The sequence below is a fragment of the Neofelis nebulosa genome, chromosome 12 (assembly GCF_028018385.1).
Source record: "Neofelis nebulosa isolate mNeoNeb1 chromosome 12, mNeoNeb1.pri, whole genome shotgun sequence".
NCBI classification, from domain to species: Eukaryota; Metazoa; Chordata; class Mammalia; order Carnivora; family Felidae; genus Neofelis; species Neofelis nebulosa.
This window is the reverse complement of record NC_080793.1, coordinates 39,539,003-39,558,519: the sequence shown is the minus strand read 5'-3', so window position 1 is coordinate 39,558,519 and position 19,517 is coordinate 39,539,003. Positions and strand designations below refer to the sequence as shown.

Here is a 19,517-nt window from a genome sequence, read left to right as displayed (position 1 = left end):
CCAAAAATAAATAAAAAAAAATAAATAAAAAAAAACAAACGTTGAAAAGTACAAGTTGCAAATAGCATGTATGATATACCATATCTTTACCAAAAAAACTCACATACTAACTTACTGCTAATCTTTTCATATTATTTTATGTAAATAAGAATGCTTAAAAGTGCTGAGTTCTTTTACTGAAAAGCTAGATTTTTCATGAAGACATATTTTTATTTTTTTATTAATTTTTTAAAGTTTATTTATTTTGAGAGAGAAAGAGAAACAGAGCACATGAGCAGGGGAGGAGCAGAGAGAGGAGACAGAGAGAACCACAAGCGGACTCCGCACTGTCAGCTCAGAACCCAATGAGGGGCTCAAACTCACAAACCTCGAGATCATGATCTGAACTGAAACCAAGAGTCAAACACTTAACTGAATGAGACACCAGATGCCGCAGGACATATTTTTAGCATCATTAAGTTTCTATGAAGGAAAAATATTAGAACACATGTGACTACAGTTTTAAGGCTACCAAGAATTACCCAACTTTGCTACTGGGGTGACAAATTACTAGTTCAAAGCTTCAGCTGACAGGAGAGAATTTTACACTTTTTAAATTTTTTTAAGTTTATTTATTTATTTTGAGAGACAAAACTCAAGCAGTGGAGGGGCAGAGAGAGAGAAAAAAAAATAGAAAATCCCAAGCAGGCTCTGCATGGACATGGGGCTCAAACTCACAAAACTATGAGATCATGGCCTGAGCCAAAATCAAGAGTTGGACACTTAACCGACTAAGCCACCCAGGCACCCCTTAAGTTTAATTTTTTAAATAAATACTACAAATAAACATTCCAAAGTTACAAAATGATAGATTGTGAAATATCTCCCTCCCATTCTTCTCTCCCCAAAGGCAACGATATTACAAGTTTTGGGATATCCTTGAGAAATATTCTATACACATACAAGCAAACAAGCACATAGTTTTCCTTTTCTTAAAACTGACTTTTATACCCCTTTTTTAAAAAATTTTTTTAAATGTTTTTATTTATTTTTGAAGGAAAGAGAGACAGAGCATGAGGGGGGGAAGAGCAGAACAGGGGCAGAGAGAGAGGGAGACACAGAATCTGAAGCAGGCTCCAGGCTCTGAGCTGTCAGCACAGAGCCTGACGCGGGGCTCAAACTCATGAACTGTGAGATCATGACCTGAGCCGAAGTCAGACGCTCAACCGACTGAGCTACCCAGGGCCCCCTATTTTATTCTTAATATAGAATTTAGCTCACTTCGCTTGCAGGTTTTAGAAGAATTTTCAATATCACATTTTATAGCCTTATGTTGACTTCCATCTTTCTCAAAGTTGTGGGAATTTCAACTGAATTCCTGAGGCTAAAGGAAACACTAAATACAGTAATATTTAAGAAACACTAGACTTAGTACTATTTATTGGGGAAACTCAAAGTGATTTAACATATATACTCTACTTATATGCTTAACCAATGTTAGATTGACAAACGCATAGTTTATGCCATGGTAAAGTCGGAATTTTAGAACGAAAACACCTCAAAACATATGAACAAAATTTATTGTTACTGTTCTCTATTAATTGTTCATATTTTTACACTTGCTGGTCTCTTGATCTGGGATACCCATCTGCATGGTGCAAAGTTCAGCACCTCAATACTCCTTTACTGGCATTTAGAACACAATTCGTCCTTTTTTGTGTGATGAGGTTCTTGAAGGCAGGGAACATAATTTAAATGATCTTTATATTACCAAACCCTAGTACTCTGCCTGGCAGTATTAAACTTTTAATAAGTGTTGGTTAAAATAAAAAAGTTTATACCAGAGCTGATAAGTCGAGAAGGTAATGACAAGACCTAAAGATTAGGTCTTGTCAGGGGCACCTGGGTGGCTCAGTTAAGCATCTGACATGGGCTCAGGTCATGATCTCATGGTTCGTGGGTTTGTGCCCTGCGTGGGGCTCTGTGCTGACAGCTCAGAGCCTAGAGCCTGCTTCAGATTCGGTGTCTCCCCCCCACCCCCGCCCCTCCCCCACTCATGCTCTGGGTCTCTCTCTCAAAGAGAAACATTAAAAAAAAAAAAAAAGATTAGGTCTTGTCAGCCAGAGCAAAAGCACAGAGAAGTAAAGCGTTTTTGGAAAACAGCAGATAGTTTGGTGTGACTGGGTGCCCAGTTTAAACAAAAGTTATTAAGTCTGAAAAGGTGCTTATCAGGAGGCCTCCAGAGTCAAGTTCAAAATCCTCAGTTTAGCAAGATACATCAAAAGGGTGTTCCCCCAAATAGCTCTGAAGACTAGCCTCCGGCCACCAGCAACCTTAGCTCTGGCAGTATCCAATTACTTGCAATTTACAAGAAGCATCACATTCTTTCACCCCTTAGCCTTCCCTTGTGCTTTGTCCTTTGCTGGGAAAGCTCTTCTCCCTTCTTTAAAACTCAGCTCAACTGCTACTTTCCCATGGACGCTTTCCCTGTTCCATCAGATTTGATATAGGAGTCTCTCCCCTGCTGACCTCTATTTTGTGGTTCCCTTAAGTCCATTGACATGTCCGGTTCCCCACTAAAGTCTACGCAACATGAACCAGGTTTCATCTTTGCATCTCCATCTTCTTTGGTTGTAGATACTCCGATGTTTGGGATTACTGAATATAACAGACTCCGTTTTCCATTATGCCCCCGGACTCATTTGAAAGCGCATATACTCACTCTACAGACTGTAAACCCAAGTTTACAGACTGGTAGGGCTTAAAATTTAGGTCAATTAAAACGACTTGTTAGCCACGCTTGCTGCCCCTCTCTAGCCAACAGGGTGAATGCCAGGCCAGGAGTCCAAGGCCCTAAGTTTGCACCAAGGCATTTCAAACATTTCCCTGTGTCCAACGTGTAGGACACAGCCAGGGCCAAGGCAAATAACATGTGTACAGGGGACAGGACTTTCACAAAGAACTCCTCCCACTTGCAACTTGATGGATTACAAGGCCACGGGCTACGCGTAAAAAGGAGCAAGATCCAAGGCCTGTGAGGTTGCCCAGAACAAGCCCAAACCCCTTTGCTCGGCATTTCTTCCCCAGCGGGCTTCCAGAATCTCAAGGCTGAGGAACAAAGCCAGTTAGAGACGCCCAAAGAGGCAGAAGAGGGGCCGGCGGGGAGGAGGAAGGGAGGGCTTTGTTCTGAGAGGTTCTCGTTCCGAACTCCGCTCCCTCACGGGGCTCTGTTCCCAAGCCCTCCACGCCATCACAGGCCGCAGCCACGGCCCCGCGCATTTGGGATTCCGGAATTGGCCGGGTACTGCACCGCTCCTAAGCAATCCCCGCTCCCGCCCAAGACTTCCGCGCTCCCCGGCCCACTGGGTGGAGGAAGGAACTCCAGAAAGTTCCACGAGCGCCAGGAACCAAGGCTTACGCCCACCCCCACAAGGCCCTTCGGCACAGCTCCTCCCAGTCCGAGCGCCCCCGCGCCGTTGCCTAGGTAACCGCGGGGCGGTGGCAGCGGCGAAAGGGGCGGGACTTCCGTCGAGTGACGCGCCAGGACTCGGCTACAAAAGACGACGGCTGCGGCGCGCCGGGCGGAACTTTCCAGAACGCTCGCTGAAAAGCGGAGGAGCGGCGGCTGCCCGAGCTGCGCCCAGCAACGCGCTCCTTCCCGCTCCCCCACACCGGCCTCGGCCCCCTCACCGGTGAGTTTCAGCTCTCGCGCTTCCTCTCGTCCCAAGGCCGGCGCCATTGTCGGCACGGGGAAGCCGAATGGAGCCGCGGTCGGAGGCGGTTGACTCCGCGTGGGCGGGAGGGTTGTCGGTTCCTGTATTCACGATTTTCTTTTTGGGAGGGCTGGTGTGTTGCCGCAGCAGTCCTCCGCACGCGGTGAGTGGGCTCGAGATGTTTCCTGAAGCATTTTCCACTCTATTTAGCCCGAGGTCCCCGAGGACTTGGAGCCCTCAGCTTTCCAACCGACCCCCCTTCCGTGCGCGCCCCCGCGTCCCCTCTGCTCCGGTTTGCTGGGGGTGGGCGACCATTCGCGCACGCGCGGAAGGAGCCAGGGGACGAGGGGCTGCGGAGGGAGCGGGGCGGAGGCTGCGGTGGCTTCTCCGAGCTCCTCTTTGTTGAGGGCTGGCTGGGGTTCTCCCACCCCTTCGGTCCTAGGTGGGAGGAAGAAAACCGTAACGGTCTGCACCTAACGTAGGGGGGCAACCTAACACCATGGAAACTACGCTGACTCGTGGGGGCGAGAGGTGTTCGGTAGTGAAAGTAGAGATGCTATAAATTCTTTGATTGAGAAACACCCTTAAGGTTGCCGGGGGGAGAGCTTGCTTTGTGGTGGCTTAAAATCAGTTTCATAAACCACTCCTTTCTCTCCTCCCCCGTGTCCAAATGTTTTTTTATCTAGGGAGTGTAGGGCTTATCCGATTTACCGGAAGATAAGGATAACGTAAGAACTGAGCCTATTGGTGCTCTTTTTGATTACTGCTGTCATACTGGGAAAGAGAAACAGGAAGAATCCGGATAATAGTGGCGTTAAGTATGGAGCTTTCCTGTGGGAGAGTGGGGACCAGCTGCTACAGAGAAAGGCCTGTGAATTATTCCCTGATAATTACTAGCCGATATTTAGTAAGAATTTATCGCTGAATTACCAAAGGATTTGTTACCTTCTCTGAAGTTTAGGGAAGGTAGTGTTCTATCAGATTTGGGAAAGGGAAGATTTCTCTGCCTTAATTCTGACTTTTCCTAATTAAAATTAATAGTTGAAAGTTAAAATCTCATTTTATTTCAGGCTGTAGAAAATGGTGAAAGAAACTACTTACTATGATGTTTTGGGGGTCAAACCCAATGCCACCCAGGAAGAATTGAAAAAGGCTTACAGGAAATTGGCTTTGAAGTACCACCCTGACAAGAATCCAAATGAAGGAGAGAAGGCAAGTGATGTACTCCTACTTTTTTTTTTCTTATGTGTTCAGTCTTAAATGTAGCTGTGTAATTCTTTGCCAGGTATATACTATTTCCATTGCAGTCTGACAATGAGTATGTGTAATACAGTGATTGTTTTTGCAACACTTTTTTTCTGAAGGGAAATTTTCTTTCTCAAACAGTTTAAACAGATTTCTCAAGCTTATGAAGTGCTCTCTGATGCGAAGAAAAGGGAATTATATGACAAAGGAGGAGAACAGGCAATTAAAGAAGGTGGAGCAGGTGGTGGTTTTGGCTCCCCCATGGACATCTTTGATATGTTTTTTGGAGGAGGAGGAAGGATGCAGAGAGAGAGGAGAGGTAAGAATAACCTAGTCCACATGCAGCAAATTAAAGTAGCCCTTTGTGAAAGTAAATTCTTGAGAAATCACCTGTTTGAAATGCTTGTTTACATGTTGGTATAAAGTTGCAAACTGACAAAGTGCCACTTTGATGTAATTTTTTAAAGTGAGATGTAACCAAAAACAGCTAAGTCAATCAAGTTCTAACAAGTGCTTGTAAAGTTCTCCAATATGTATGACATTTGGAAGGTTAGCAACCCTTAGGTAAAGGAATAGAGTATAGGAACATAGTATTCAAAACCCTTTTTAGAGATATTTGACCCCTCCCCCACCCTCCAGCCCAGTTGGAGGTGGTGGCCTTGTTCAAAGTGAGTTAAAATTCAGAAATTTAAAATTTCCTCAGGGTCATATGTAGCAAGGCATCAGAGTCAGGATTAGCTTTTATTATCTCCCAGTAGCTTACAGTCTGTTTAATCTCGCTTCAATTTAAAATATTTTAAAATATGTACCCCTAACATTTAACAAAAATGTAGTTAAGGAACTTAAAACAATTTGTAATCAAAGTTAATTACTTAGGATGATTTGTCCCACAGAAAAACAGCTGGGTTTTTTTTTGTTTTGATTTTTTAATTTTTTTAAGGAATGGACTAGCAAAGTCTGACTCCCATTAAAAGGTTTTTTGGTCATGAAACTGGAGGATAAGTCACACTTCAGGAATTGTTTGCTCTCCCTTCTCTGTAGTCTCAAATCTGTAAAGGTAAAGAAGGGCAGTTTTTAGCATGCCAGAATCAACTACATGGACCTGTATTTGATACAGAACCAAAGGTGGAGCTAGGAGGAAAAGGATGCAGTTAATGGTGCTTCATTGGAAACGAATAATACTCTTTAGGCATGCTCTGCAGATAAGAGTGAGGGAGGTTTTTCACTGAGGCTTAAGGCAGTACTCATTCCTGGTGGATAAAAGTCATTGTGGAAGAATCATTAGCTAGGAACTTATTAATTAACTATTGGCAAGTGACTTCTTTGTAGCCTTTGTATCCTTATGCAATCTCTATTTTCCGTTTCACATTTTGAGGTGAGATATGGCACTGCTTTATAGCCACTGGCCACATTTAAATAAATTTCTGTATAGTAGCCATTCTTAGGTGCTAAATAGCTACATGTGATTAGTGGCTACTGTATTAGATATCATGGATATAAAACGTTTCTATTGTTGTAGGTGTATTGAATAGGACTGTATGAGAAATACAGTCTTACTGTTGCCCCAAAAGTAAATATGCCACGCTTCAGAAAGAAGTGGAAATTAATAGCCTTCTGTAGAGACTGAATAAATATGTCTGCTTTCCTGGCGAATTTTGTTTAGTTGGAACTCTGTGCTGAAGGATTTTTGGATGAAGAAATGGTTGGCCATGTTCAATACAATACTAAGTGAAAGGTTTAGAGTATATTAGGACAGAAATGCAGTTTGGATTAATTTATTGTGAAACCTATTTAAATAACATCGATTTCCCAAGTGATTTTGCAGTTGAGGTTTTTGATTAGCATGGTTTATAAGATGGCCACATATATGTCCTCGGGCAGATTATTCAATGTCACCCAGTTTTCCTCAACTGAAATTACATCATAGTTCGTGGATCACGTGTGATAATGTGGCCAACTTCTATGTATGTGATAGGTGCTCAACAGATGTGTCCTGTGAGACTAGTCTTTCATTATTCTTTACTATTTTTAAAGTGCAATGAACACAAACATAAGAAATGTCTTTGATTTTTAACGAGCTGTCATTCATTCTAGGTAAAAATGTTGTGCATCAGCTCTCTGTAACCTTAGAAGATTTATATAATGGTGCAACAAGAAAACTAGCTCTGCAAAAGAATGTGATTTGCGACAAATGTGAAGGTATGGTCTTTTCACACCTTTACTATAAGTGAAAATGAGACCAAAGCTCTTCTAGATAAATAAAACTGACAGTACTCTACCTAAATCTTGGAGAGTACGAGTATGAAGAAAACCTCCTGAATCCACCACCTTTTTCCACGTGTGTGTTTTATTCCATTTTTTTTTTTTTTTTTTAACGTTTGTTTATTATGGATGGGAGGGGTGCAAGGAGAAAGGGAGACAGGATCCGAAGCAGGCTCTGCTGTGACAGCACAGAGCCTGATGTGGGGCTTGAACTCATGAAACATGAGATCATGACCTGAGCTGAAGTTGGACCTTAACCAACTAAGCCACTCAGGGGCCCCTTGTATGTTTTAAATACAGTTGGGATCAATCTAATTTGTGGTGTCTTTTTTTTTCCTCAACATTATTCAGAGTTGAACACTTCTGTTCTCTTGAAAACTCTTATGTCATTCTAATGGCTTCCCTGATTTGTAATAATGGTTTAAACAGTGTCTTCTTTTTTGGACACTTAACTGTTTAGACCAGTTTCTGGGTGAGAACATGTAATCTTGAGTTACTTGTTTGAAATAAAGGTATTTTCTAAAGAGAATACATGCTTTAAAATGTTCTCATCTCACAGATAAAGTATTCCTAAAAATTGTGCTTTGGGAGCACATGTTTAAAACAAAAATCTGGGGGCGCCTGGGTGGCTCAGTCGGTTAAGCGTCCGACTTCGGCTCAGGTCATGATCTCGCAGTCTGTGAGTTCGAGCCCCACATTGGACTCTGTGCTGACAGCTTAGAGCCTGGAGCCTGCTTCAGATTCTGTCTCCCTCTCTCTCTGACCCTCCCCCATTCATGTTCTGTCTCTATCTCAAAAATAAATAAACATTAAAAAAAATTAAAAAATCTGAAATGGTTCTTTGGAAAGACAATAAAAATGTTATCTATTAACTGAAGCTGGTGGTGGCTATATTTTGTGAAATATAAAAAGGCTGAATCGTAGATTTTTAGGACAGCATTCCATCAAACCTTGGAAACTGAATGTAGTGTTTAAGAACTTTGATTAATATTAAAACATTCATCATATCCAATACTAAATTCCAACATTTCTTTTTAAACTGTTTAGGCCGAGGTGGTAAGAAAGGAGCAGTAGAATGTTGTCCCAATTGCCGAGGTACTGGAATGCAAATAAGAATTCATCAGATAGGACCTGGAATGGTTCAGCAAATTCAATCTGTGTGCATGGAGTGCCAGGGCCATGGGGAACGGATCAGTCCTAAAGATAGATGTAAAAGCTGCAATGGAAGGAAGATAGTTCGAGAAAAGAAGATTCTAGAAGTTCATATTGACAAAGGTGAGTTCTGAGTCACTTTCTTATTTTGATAGAACACTGATATCAGCAAATGATTGAATAATGTTCTAAACTTAATTTTCTTCTATTAAATCATTAGATCTTCCACTTGTAACTGAAATAACTATTTCTTTGGGAACTGCTAGATTAAAGGATATGCCTTTTTTTTTTTTTTCTTTTTTTGTAAAGATTTTAAGTATTCTCTACACTTACCTTTGGGGCTCAAACTTGACAACCCTAAGATTGAGTCATGAGTTCCACTGACTGAACCAGCCAGGCACTCCAGGATGTGCCATCTTTTAAGGATAGGGGGGTTTAGGTGAATTCAGGGGGTCTCCTATTTTCTTGAAATTGTTCTAAACTAATGAACATGTTTTAACTGGTAAACAAGAACTTATGAACATGTAGCAATGTCTTTCAGACATGGCTAATTTAAAATGAAACTATTACATAATGTGCATACTAATACGGAATTGTCGATCATATGAACCTCATTGCATATTACTACGTAAATCTGCATTAACTTAAGCCTCTGTAATGTTCTTTTGTGTGATTTATGGTACTGCCCTCGTTTCACTTTTTTTCCCTCTCTCAGTTGGTCCATGTGTAGTCAGGTTTGGATTTTTTTGCTTTGATAGAACATCCCTTTTGCTACCAACAGTGTTTTTAGGAGAGCATTAGTTGTAAGTGAAGCCATATTTGCTGCTTTTATCCATGCTTTTTACAGTAGTGGAACATCGAGCAAAACCAAGTACAGTTGAATTGCTTCACTGCTGTAACAAGACAGCAACTTGGCCTCAAGAATAAAGACAAACTGTTCGTTTTCTCCTATGTAATACTGGTATTGTGGTTTAAGTTCTTAGTTTTTTAGATACATCCTCACGCATTTAGATTTTGCTTCAAAAAGGGATTGGGGGAAGGGTGTCTGAGTGGCTCAGTCAGTTAAACATCCATTTTCCTTCAGGTCATGATCTCTTACAGTTCGAGTCGTGCGTTCAAGCCCCATTTCCCCGCATCTGGCTCTGCTGACAGCTCAGAGCCAGGAGCCTGCTTCAGATTCTGTGTCTCCCTCTCTCTGCCCCCTCCCCTGCTCATGTTCTGTCTCAAAAATAAGCACTGAAAAGAATTTTTTTTAAATGGAGGGGGGAACATGGGTGAAGGTACTATAATACATGAAGGATTAGTCATGAAATGATCTGCTGGATCTAGTTTGATGGATATTCATTACAGTTTTGGCTACATAATAGGGGTTTCATATCTTTCATAATATGTAAAACAGTGGCTCTTGTTTGGGTCCCCTCAGTGATTGGTTCAGGAGACAAGCTGGATATAAGTAATGTTTATTGTTAATTATTATGGTTATGTTTGCCAGTTAACTGATTTGGTGGCAGCATGGGCTTTTTTATTTAATCCTCGAAACAGTCCTGATGAGGTAGGTGTCTGGGAAAGTTGGTATTTTGGAATGTTATGCAACTTGCTTCCCCAGGGTAATCCAGCTAGCAGTAAATAGCAGTTCTGAGATTTGGAGCCTCACGTGGGTTTGCGTCTATGGTTTGTGTTCTCCCCTATGATCACTTTCTTCAGTAAGAAATTGGCCTGATTGAATCATGTGGGCATTCTTAGTCATTTCGGTAAATTTAGCATCCACAAAGACTTTGAGCATTTTTTTTCCAGGCATACACAAACATGCACCAATTTCTTAATAAAGATTCTGACATTGGTTGGATGTTAAATAAGAGTGTAAAACTAATCTTTTGTTTTTAGGCATGAAAGATGGCCAGAAGATAACATTCCATGGTGAAGGAGACCAAGAACCTGGACTGGAACCAGGAGATATTATCATTGTTTTAGATCAGAAGGACCATGCTGTTTTTACTAGGTAAAAACTTACCAATTACTCAAACTGACAAATTGCATTTTTTTAAAATGTGCTTTTCATTACTCTAAAAACTTACTGGAAATACTGTAGAAAAGTGTAGTAGAGTTAGGTTATATGTGATACCTTTTCTAAAAGGCTGTTAACCATTGTTTCAGTAGGCTACAAACAAAGAAAGATCAGATTTTGGTTTTTGGGTAAATTTAGGTAAATCGTTACCTAAAGGATATGCTTTTTTTAAAGAAGTGTTTTGTATGAATATAAATAGTCTTTGTGTAAGCAGTTAATTTGAAATGACCTAAACCTTTTGCCCCTTTTAGTCCAGAGTTTGTGATGAGTTGCTTTTAATTGTAAATAAATGTATAGAAACTTCTCTGTAGAAAACTAAATTAGTATATAAACTGAGGTCTGTTGCTGTGAAATGATACTGTTTATGATCTTACAGTTAAGAACAAGGATTTGTTAACCCATGTGTTAAATATATAGCCATTGCTAATTTAAAGCTTTGGACGAGAGTAAGGATCCTGTAAATCTGTTGGGAATGACATCTGAAGGAACTGGTTTTGAGTTAGTGAAAAAGAACATTCCTATAAGTGTCTTAAATAATGGGAAATGCTATCAAAGTCAGGATTTTGATAGGGTCATTTGAGGTGAATCTACTAGTTTTGTTTTTGTTTGTTTAATGCTTGCTTTTGAGAGAGAGGGGGAAACAATCCTAAGCAGGGTCTGTGCTGTCCCCACAGAGCCCGGTGTGGGGCTCGAACTCAGGAACTGTTGACCTGAGCTGAAATCAAGAGTCAGATGCTTAACCAACGGAGCCACCCAGGCACCCCTGAATCTACAAGTTTTATTTGGAGAGTACTCTGTGGATAAGTTATTTTACTAATATGAACTGGAAAAGAAAGTCTAAGCCCAAGGAGGAAGTGGGCTATACAAAATACAAAAGGTATTTCATAATATGCAAAGCACTATATTAGTAATTCATGTAGGTCAGTAAAAAATTCTTTTATCATTTGGAATTGGTCATCCCCATTATTTAATTTCACAGAACCTAAATCCAGGACCCAGTTGGAAGTCTGTTCTGCCTCACACTATGTCCTTTCCTTCTTAATATCAGCACTTTTTTTTTTTTTTTTTTAGCTGCAGTTGTGGGAAAGTTTTTTCCCCCTTGTTAAGAAACCAGATTTAAAATTAGGTAATGGGGATGGTAAGTAGTAGAGGCTACCTAGAATGAGTGGAAGGATTCTAAAGTCTTATCCAGGAAATGGTTGGCAGGGTTCATATATTTGCTGTTTCTAGATCACAGCTGTTTTGAGAATTGGGAGAGAGGACTTTTTTGTGAAAGATACCCTTGTTTGCTGTTAAGAAAACGGATTTGCCTGTTGTGGTACTTCTAATCACTGGTGATTTGAGAGAATTGAGTGTATGTCATATTTATGTTGATAACAGGCGAGGAGAGGATCTTTTCATGTGTATGGACATACAGCTGGTTGAAGCACTGTGCGGCTTTCAAAAGCCAATATCTACTCTAGACAACAGAACCATTGTCATTACTTCTCATCCAGGTATGATAACTTAGATGAGCTTGTCTGTTACAGTATTTTCGCGGTCTGCTGCTAGCTAGTATATAGGCACTGAGAAAACTAGTATAATTACTTGTTCAATTAAGTCTCTCCCGTGAGCTGAGCTGAAATTGTATGGTAATTGGGTTTCTTAAGGAAGCCCCTAAAAACTGAAAGGTAATTGGATTGCTTCACATATATTTATTCCTGTCAGTGAGCTAGGACATTCCTCTTTATTTTCCCCACCTCATAAAAATGTGACTGTATTTAATAAAACTTGGCTTCTATGTTTTTAGGTCAGATTGTCAAGCATGGAGATATCAAGTGTGTGCTGAATGAAGGCATGCCAATTTATCGTAGACCATACGAAAAGGGTCGCCTAATCATCGAATTTAAGGTAAGCTATAAAGTAGCCTGGGAATACTTGACAATGATTAGCTTATTAAAATATAACAATTACATTTCTGGATGGTAAAGCACATTATAGTCTCTTGTTCAGGAAGAAATGAGCTAACACAAGGCTATAATTAGGATCTTCTATTTAGTTCAGCAGAAGTACTTAGCTATTGTGAGTTTTTGGCAAAATACTACAGTACTTGGTTAATAGGATGGTTCATAAAGCAACCCCCAACCATTTTTTTTCAATCTTAAATTGGCCCTTGACCAACAAATACAGCTTTTATTAAAAACATTTTTAGGGTTGCCTGGGTGGCTTGGTCGGTTAAGTGTCCGACTTCAGCTCCGGTCATGATGTCGCGGTTCATTGGTCGAGCCCCATATTGGGCTCTGCTGACAGCTCAGCCTGAAGCCTGCTTCAGATTCTGTCTCCCTGTCTCTCTGCCCCTCCCCTACTCATGCTCTGTCTCAAAAGTATACTTTTTAAGAAATTTAAAAAACATTTTTGGGAAAAGAAGGACTGCTTTTGTGAAGATGAATAGCTTTGTTTAAATTCTGTTACAAGGAATTAGTATGTTTTAGTGTGGGTTCTTACATTGGCTGAATAGAACCATAATCATCACAGTGCAGTTTTACTCCGATGAGGGTTTGTTTTTTTTTTTTTAATGCCTTAAATTCTAGTTAAGGCTATACTAGCTAGATGTTTTTGTGCCTTTTAGAACATGTGTTCTAACTTGGGATTGGCAGATTCACCAAAAGATAATGTTCTCAAGTGTTTTTCTGGGGAAAATGGGTCAGTGGTAATATGTCTAAGGAGCTACTTGGTTAAGTAAATCAAATGGAACTTACAGTGGAGATTTCTTTTTATAGGTAAACTTCCCTGAGAATGGCTTTCTCTCTCCTGATAAACTGTCTTTGCTGGAAAAACTCCTACCTGAGAGGAAGGAAGTAGAAGAGACTGATGAAATGGACCAGGTAGAACTGGTGGACTTTGATCCAAATCAGGAAAGAAGGCGCCATTACAATGGAGAAGCGTATGAGGATGATGAACATCACCCTAGGGGAGGTGTTCAGTGTCAGACCTCTTAATGGGGCCAGTGAAGAACACTGCTGGCATTTTATATGCAGTAGTGAACGAATGAAGGACTATAATCATAGCTCACTACTTGCTATTATTGTTTTTGTTTTAATATTCAACTATAGTAGTGTTTTAAAAGTTAAATGAAGAATAAAAAATATAAAAGCTCTGACTTTGCCCTGTATGTATGATGAATTCAGTGTGCAAGATAAGTTTAATACTTGTAAAAACTACTTTTAAAAAATCTCCCCTAGCATATGTTAGAGGCCCGACCTTGTAATTGATTTCAGCTCTATGTACATGAACTAGTTTAGACTGAAAATGCTAGGTAAATGTATTGACTTCAGTGTATGACCCTTAATTGTTAAGCTATTAAGTTAAAACTTGTTTAATTGGCAATCAGAAAAAGAATTTGTAGACAAGTGTTGGTCTGTAGTTCTATTAAGTGGGATTCATTGTGATGCTTCTGCATTTATTCTGTTGCCTCAACTGTTAAAGATGGCATGCTGTGTAATTTGGCCTGTGGTATCAGTGGTGGAAAGGATACCTTTCTAAAGAAGGGGTTTATCATAATCTGCTGTTTGAGGACTTGAACTTGTAGAACTGCATTCCCTTCTGTGCCATCTTTTTTTTTTAATATATATATATTTAACATATATATATATATATATATATATACACACACACCAGTCCTGGTTACACTTTTTTTCCTTCTCTTTGGACCATGATAAGCTTCAGAGTAGTGACTTCGGGAGCAGGGTAACTTAGAGTGAAGAGATATTTACACAGAAAAGTAAATTTGCATGTATGAGCTAGGAAGGTGTTTTAGGTATGTTACAGGCTTACTTTAAACAATTTAACTTACGCTCCGAAGTAACTGTAATTTAATGTTGGTAGTATAGCAGATTATGATGAATAGCTTTAATTGTATGTTTAAAAGTCATGTTCACAAGCTTAAATCTGGATATCAGAATTAAGCAATTCTTGAAATGTATGAATGTCTCCTTAATATACTGATTACAAAGCATTTCCAGTGTGTCACTACAGGCTTTTTTTTCCCCTAGATTAAAAGCATTGGCTTTTCACTAATTAAGATAGGTAATTTGTCATTTAACTAGTTAAATGGGTAATTGAAAATGGTACTTAACTATAGTTGAATGTTAAACAAGGGTGGGGAGTGAAAGTGGGTGAGGGGTAAGTAATGAGCCAAAAGGGTTTTTAAAAACTTTGCAAACACTAGTGTGAAAATGTGAAAGTTTTTACCCATTTATCCTGATTGTGCTGCATCTCCTGTAATCAGTAAGGTTAAACATTTCTCCAGAAGTGGCCCACATCGAAGTTTCCCTCATAGAGCACATTTGAGTTAAAAAGGAGAAACTAAAACATAGTTTTCACACTTCCAGTGTTTGTCATAGTGAAATAATTAATAACCTGTTATTTTTAGATTGTCATTTTTAGTCAGTACCATACAGCTACCCTTCTGTTTGGGTATGATGCCAGGTACGCAGGAAAACACAACAAAGTATGACCAGAAATCTTAAATTTCTCCAAAGAACCCTGAGTTGTAATACATATAACATCTTAAAAAATTGAAATCCTCATGTTTAACATCAGTCATTGAGGGCAACTATAAATTACAACCACAGTGAAATACTACTTCACACCTACTAATCCAAAATGAAAATAGGTGAAAACGTGGAGAAATTGGGACCCAGTACCTCACTGGTAGGAATGTAAAATGGTGCATCTCTTATAGAAAAGTTGAGCAGTTTCTCAAAAAGCCTACAGTTAGTAATTGACTCCTTGGCTAAGTGAGATACTTGTTGCCAGTGTTGTTTGTAAAATTCACAGTAGCCAAAGGGGGAGCAAACCCATACCCAACTAATGGACAAAATGTGACGGTACGTGTGTGAGAGGACAAATTATTGTATGTGTATGTGTACTTAAATGACCTATCAAGGCAAATTCATAGACCAGTTACCAAGGGCTAGAGGGAAGAGGAATGAATGGTTAATGCTTAATTGGTTGTGATAAAGTTTTAGATAAACAGTGATGGTTCTACAAGGTTGTGAATGTTAACTAATGTAATGCTACTGAATTATACAGTATAAAAATAAAAGAAAAATAGAAATCTGAAAAGGAAATAGTTAACCAGGAAAGGCAGAAACAGTTTGTAGTCTAAAAGCTGCCCCTGAGAACTTGGACCAAGGTCATCTCTTACAACTCTGACCAAGTCTGCTACAGGAATGCATGTGCATCCACACAAGTGGAGTTCCTGGCCCTAGCACTAATGCTTGCTCTGATGCCTTCCCCATCCACTCATACTTGTAGGGAATAAGAATGTCCCATGAGGGTGCTAATGGAACATGGTGGCAGATCTTCCTGTATGTGAAATTAGCATCAGGTCTTTTTCTGCATATGGTACTGCTTCTCAACCTTGGCTACACTTAGTTACCTGGGAAACTTAAAAACATGTGAGCCCCACCCCCACCCCACGCCAGGATTTTAACATCATGGAGCTGGGTGTAGTAGCTTAAGCACCAAGATGTTTATCAACAGCCAAAGTTCAACACTACCAACATAGGGACATAGTCCTATTAACCATCCAGGATAATGCATTGGTAAGAGAAAGTCCAATAATGGCAGCCTTTGACACTGCAGTTAGAAGTTTGAGGCTCAGGGGCGCCTGGGTGGCGCAGTCGGTTAAGCGTCCGACTTCAGCCAGGTCACGATCTCGCGGTCCGTGAGTTCGAGCCCCGTGTCGGGCTCTGGGCCGATGGCTCAGAGCCTGGAGCCTGCTTCCGATTCTGTGTCTCCCTCTCTCTCTGCCCCTCCCCCGTTCATGCTCTGTCTCTCTCTGTCCCAAAAATAAATAAAAAACGTTGAAAAAAAATTTAAAAAAAAAAGAAGTTTGAGGCTCAGACCAGGGAGCTTCCCAGCTTAGATGTACACTTCATCACAATATCTTTTTTGAAATAATATAGGAAAAATGTGTAGGTTGTAAAAATACAGTGAATGAAACCTAACAAGCTACAGCAAAATAAAGATGCTCTTTCAAGGGTTTCTTAAGTCCTGAACAGTTATCACTTAACTGGATTATATCTACAACCTCGTGAGGCAGAACAAGAATCAAAACATCCGTTTTAGGAGTGGAGAAACTGCCCTCTAGTGTTCTGGATCTCAAAACAGCAAGGTTGATGAGCCCCAGTGCCACGACTGCAGATTCCATAGGTCAGGGACAGGACCTGAAAATTTACCTTTGATTTATTTACTGGATGACAGAACCACTGCTCTGGCCCAAGTAAGTTAACGGTAAAAACTGCAGTCCCAGTTGTCAGTCAGTGCTCTTTTACTCATCTCACTTCCTGTGGCTGGGTTAGGTAAATAAATAAATTGTAATGGATTGTGGAGACACAATTCACGCATTCTTTGCCTGTTCCCAGACCTAAAGAGAAGCAGCTAACAGCCAGATTCAAAGAATAAAGAAATTGAGCTTTGGAATTGCACCTGGCTTTCAGTGTGTGCTCCATGAACAAGGTATGGGAACCTCTGGAAGTCCCTTTCTTCATGTGTATTATGGAAACCATAATAGGCTGTACTTCATAAGAGTAATTCAGAGAATTAAACAAGGCTGCTTACATAGGAAGGAAGGGCTCTTAGTACAAGTTGAAAAGCAACTGAAGAAGATAATTGTACCTGAGATTTAAAGAAAGGTTGCCTTGAAATCCCATCCTCAGATTTCAATGTATCCAGAGTCACAAATTTATTTTTTTATTTTGAGAGAAGCCAATGGGGAAAGGGCAGAGAGAGCCAAACAGGCTCTATGCTGATAGCCCAGTTGCTGACGGGCTCAAACCCACGAAACTCATGACCTGAGTGGAAATCAAGGGTTGGACACTTAACTGAGCCACCCAGGTGCCCCCAGAAATACAAATTTAACAACTGAATGGGGAATAGGGCAAATATCCTTACCCTACTGAAGGAAACTTTACTGCCGTGTATTTTAAGTTGTAAGTGCTGGAGACAAATACCAGTTGTATCTGTAGGCTGCAGCAGAGTACCTACTTTCCTAGCTACCTGATGGAACATGTTTTCGGAAGAATGCGGGTGTCCACCTCTGCCCCCACCCTGCCACACAGTTTGGATATGTTCCAGGACCCCCAGTGGAGGTCTGAAACCTAGAAGAGTCCTGAGCGCTATGCACTGTTTCTCCCTATACATACATACCTACCTATAATGCTTATAAATTTAGCACAGTAAGATTAATAGCAAAAACAAAATAGAACAATTATAAGAACATACTGTAATAAAAGGTGAATGTGGTCTCAAAATAGTACTGTACTCACCGTTGTGATGATGTGAGATGAAATGCCCACATGAGATGAAGAGAGGTGAATGATTAAAGCATTATGACATGCTGTTAGGCTCCATTTGATTTTCTGATGCTAAGTCAGGAGGAGGATCATCTGCTTTCGGGCCGCAGTTGCCTGCATGTAACTGAAACCAGATGAGGGACTGCCGTATGCCACTGGTTACTGCCATCAAACTCCCATTTGCTTATCCTCTCCGGTTGATACTGGTTAAGAGGCCAACAAACATGATCTCTGCCATCTCTTTGTAAAGTGAAAAAGCAGTCCAGTGGTACCATCAGACAGACACCTCCAGCCTCTGACAGTTGGCTCCAGCCAGTGCACAGCACCCACAGCTCATCAGAGACTCCCTAGCCCAAGGATGCAGGCCAGCCAGGTTCCAGCACTGCTCTGCTTTACCCAGACCTGGAACAAGGGCACAGAGACCCCACTGTGTGCCTAGAGGGTCTAAGGCCTTCAAGCAGCTCACAGAGAGCTGGACAGTGGTACGGGCTGGCATGGGAGTCCAGAAGCCAGGGTGGCCCTTCTCTCACCTCAACCTCAGTCCCTGGGGCCCCTCCCATAAGAAAAGCTATGTGCAGAGTAAGTGCAAATACCTTTCAGGTTTGTACAAAGGAAGTTACAGACAGTTGCACAAGGGTTTCCTGGGAAAGGTGGAAGACTTAATTTTTTTTTACTTTTGTTATGTTAATTCATTTAAGAAAAAAGGTACATTTAATGACTCTCAATCCAGGCTTCTCTTCACCTGGTCTCCCAAGACACTGCATGCATTGCAAGAACCCCACACTGCAGTGCCTGGAAGTCTCCTTCAGCTAACTTTGACCACCAAACCCCTTTACCCACAGCTCCTGCTGGTCCTTTTATGGTCAACTTCAGGAAGCCTTTCCTAACTCAGTGGGGCTTATTATCAGGTGCCCTTCTCCTATCCCACCATTTCAATTACACCTTTTAGCTGGCATTTCTTCCCTGTTCTGACAGGAACTGGTCTTACTAAGCCATCTTCAGCACTAGGTACAAGAACAGATGTCTGATAAAATTCCAAGAAGGAATAAGTGAACATGTGCTGACCAACTAGATTCTTGTTCTTCGTGAGCACAAAGTTACTGTTAAAAAAACAAAATTCAACTGAGTAAATTTTGAGATCCAATTGACTTACTTCAGCAGTTAATGAATCCAGCAGCATCCCATCTAACAGGAGCTCTGAAGAACTGCACAGAACAAAAGGCTTTTATACACAGAAGGGGACGGGAAAAGGAGATCTCTAACAAGAGTGGATTGTTTCAGAAAAGGTTACCTTCCTATGGGGGCCAGAGGGGGTCTATCAGGTAGATTACCTCATAAATACTGAATTCCAGATTCACTGGTTAATGATTACAGTCCTGGGACAGGCCGAAACTGCAGTTTGGGTAGGTATTAAATCTTGGCCAGTGTGGAGCTTAGCACAAGGCCAGCACAAGGGACTCCACTTTAGGCCTGTTGTTTCTCATTCTTAACAGTACTGCTCAACCATTCACAAGGTCATGGGCTAAATATAAAATCCCAATTTCTTGAAGATATTTCTAAAGGATTCTTAGCACAAGCTGTTTCCTCTTTCCACCTTAAACTTCTTACATGAAAACTTTTCACTGGGCTGTGAAACTACATTCACTTGAATTCATGGATTTATGGCTAATGTTTAACTCAAAATGGCACACACTGTCAAAAAGCTGCAGGTTTAATGGCAAAAGGAAAAAAAAGTTTTGGGAATATGACTGAGGAAGAGGG

At 40.7% G+C, this 19,517-nt stretch overlaps 2 protein-coding genes across 2 annotated transcripts in view; one reads left to right on the top strand and one right to left on the bottom strand.

Annotated features, from left to right (window-relative positions):
• The window catches only part of APTX (aprataxin), a 66,355-nt gene extending 62,437 nt beyond the window's left edge, over positions 1-3,918 (bottom strand). Inside the window, exon 1 of the mRNA XM_058695134.1 lies at positions 3,670-3,918. The gene's annotated coding sequence lies outside the window, so the exon portion shown is untranslated. The remainder of the gene's footprint in view (positions 1-3,669) is intronic.
• On the top strand, positions 3,534-14,410 carry DNAJA1 (DnaJ heat shock protein family (Hsp40) member A1). Its single transcript, XM_058695137.1, has 9 exons — positions 3,534-3,671; positions 4,763-4,904; positions 5,079-5,256; positions 7,032-7,136; positions 8,247-8,474; positions 10,236-10,350; positions 11,797-11,912; positions 12,206-12,306; positions 13,176-14,410. Exons 2-9 carry the CDS (start codon positions 4,773-4,775, stop codon positions 13,392-13,394), a joined length of 1,194 nt encoding a protein of 397 aa, XP_058551120.1. The 5' UTR covers positions 3,534-3,671; positions 4,763-4,772; the 3' UTR covers positions 13,395-14,410.
• The last annotated feature ends 5,107 nt before the right edge of the window (positions 14,411-19,517 follow it).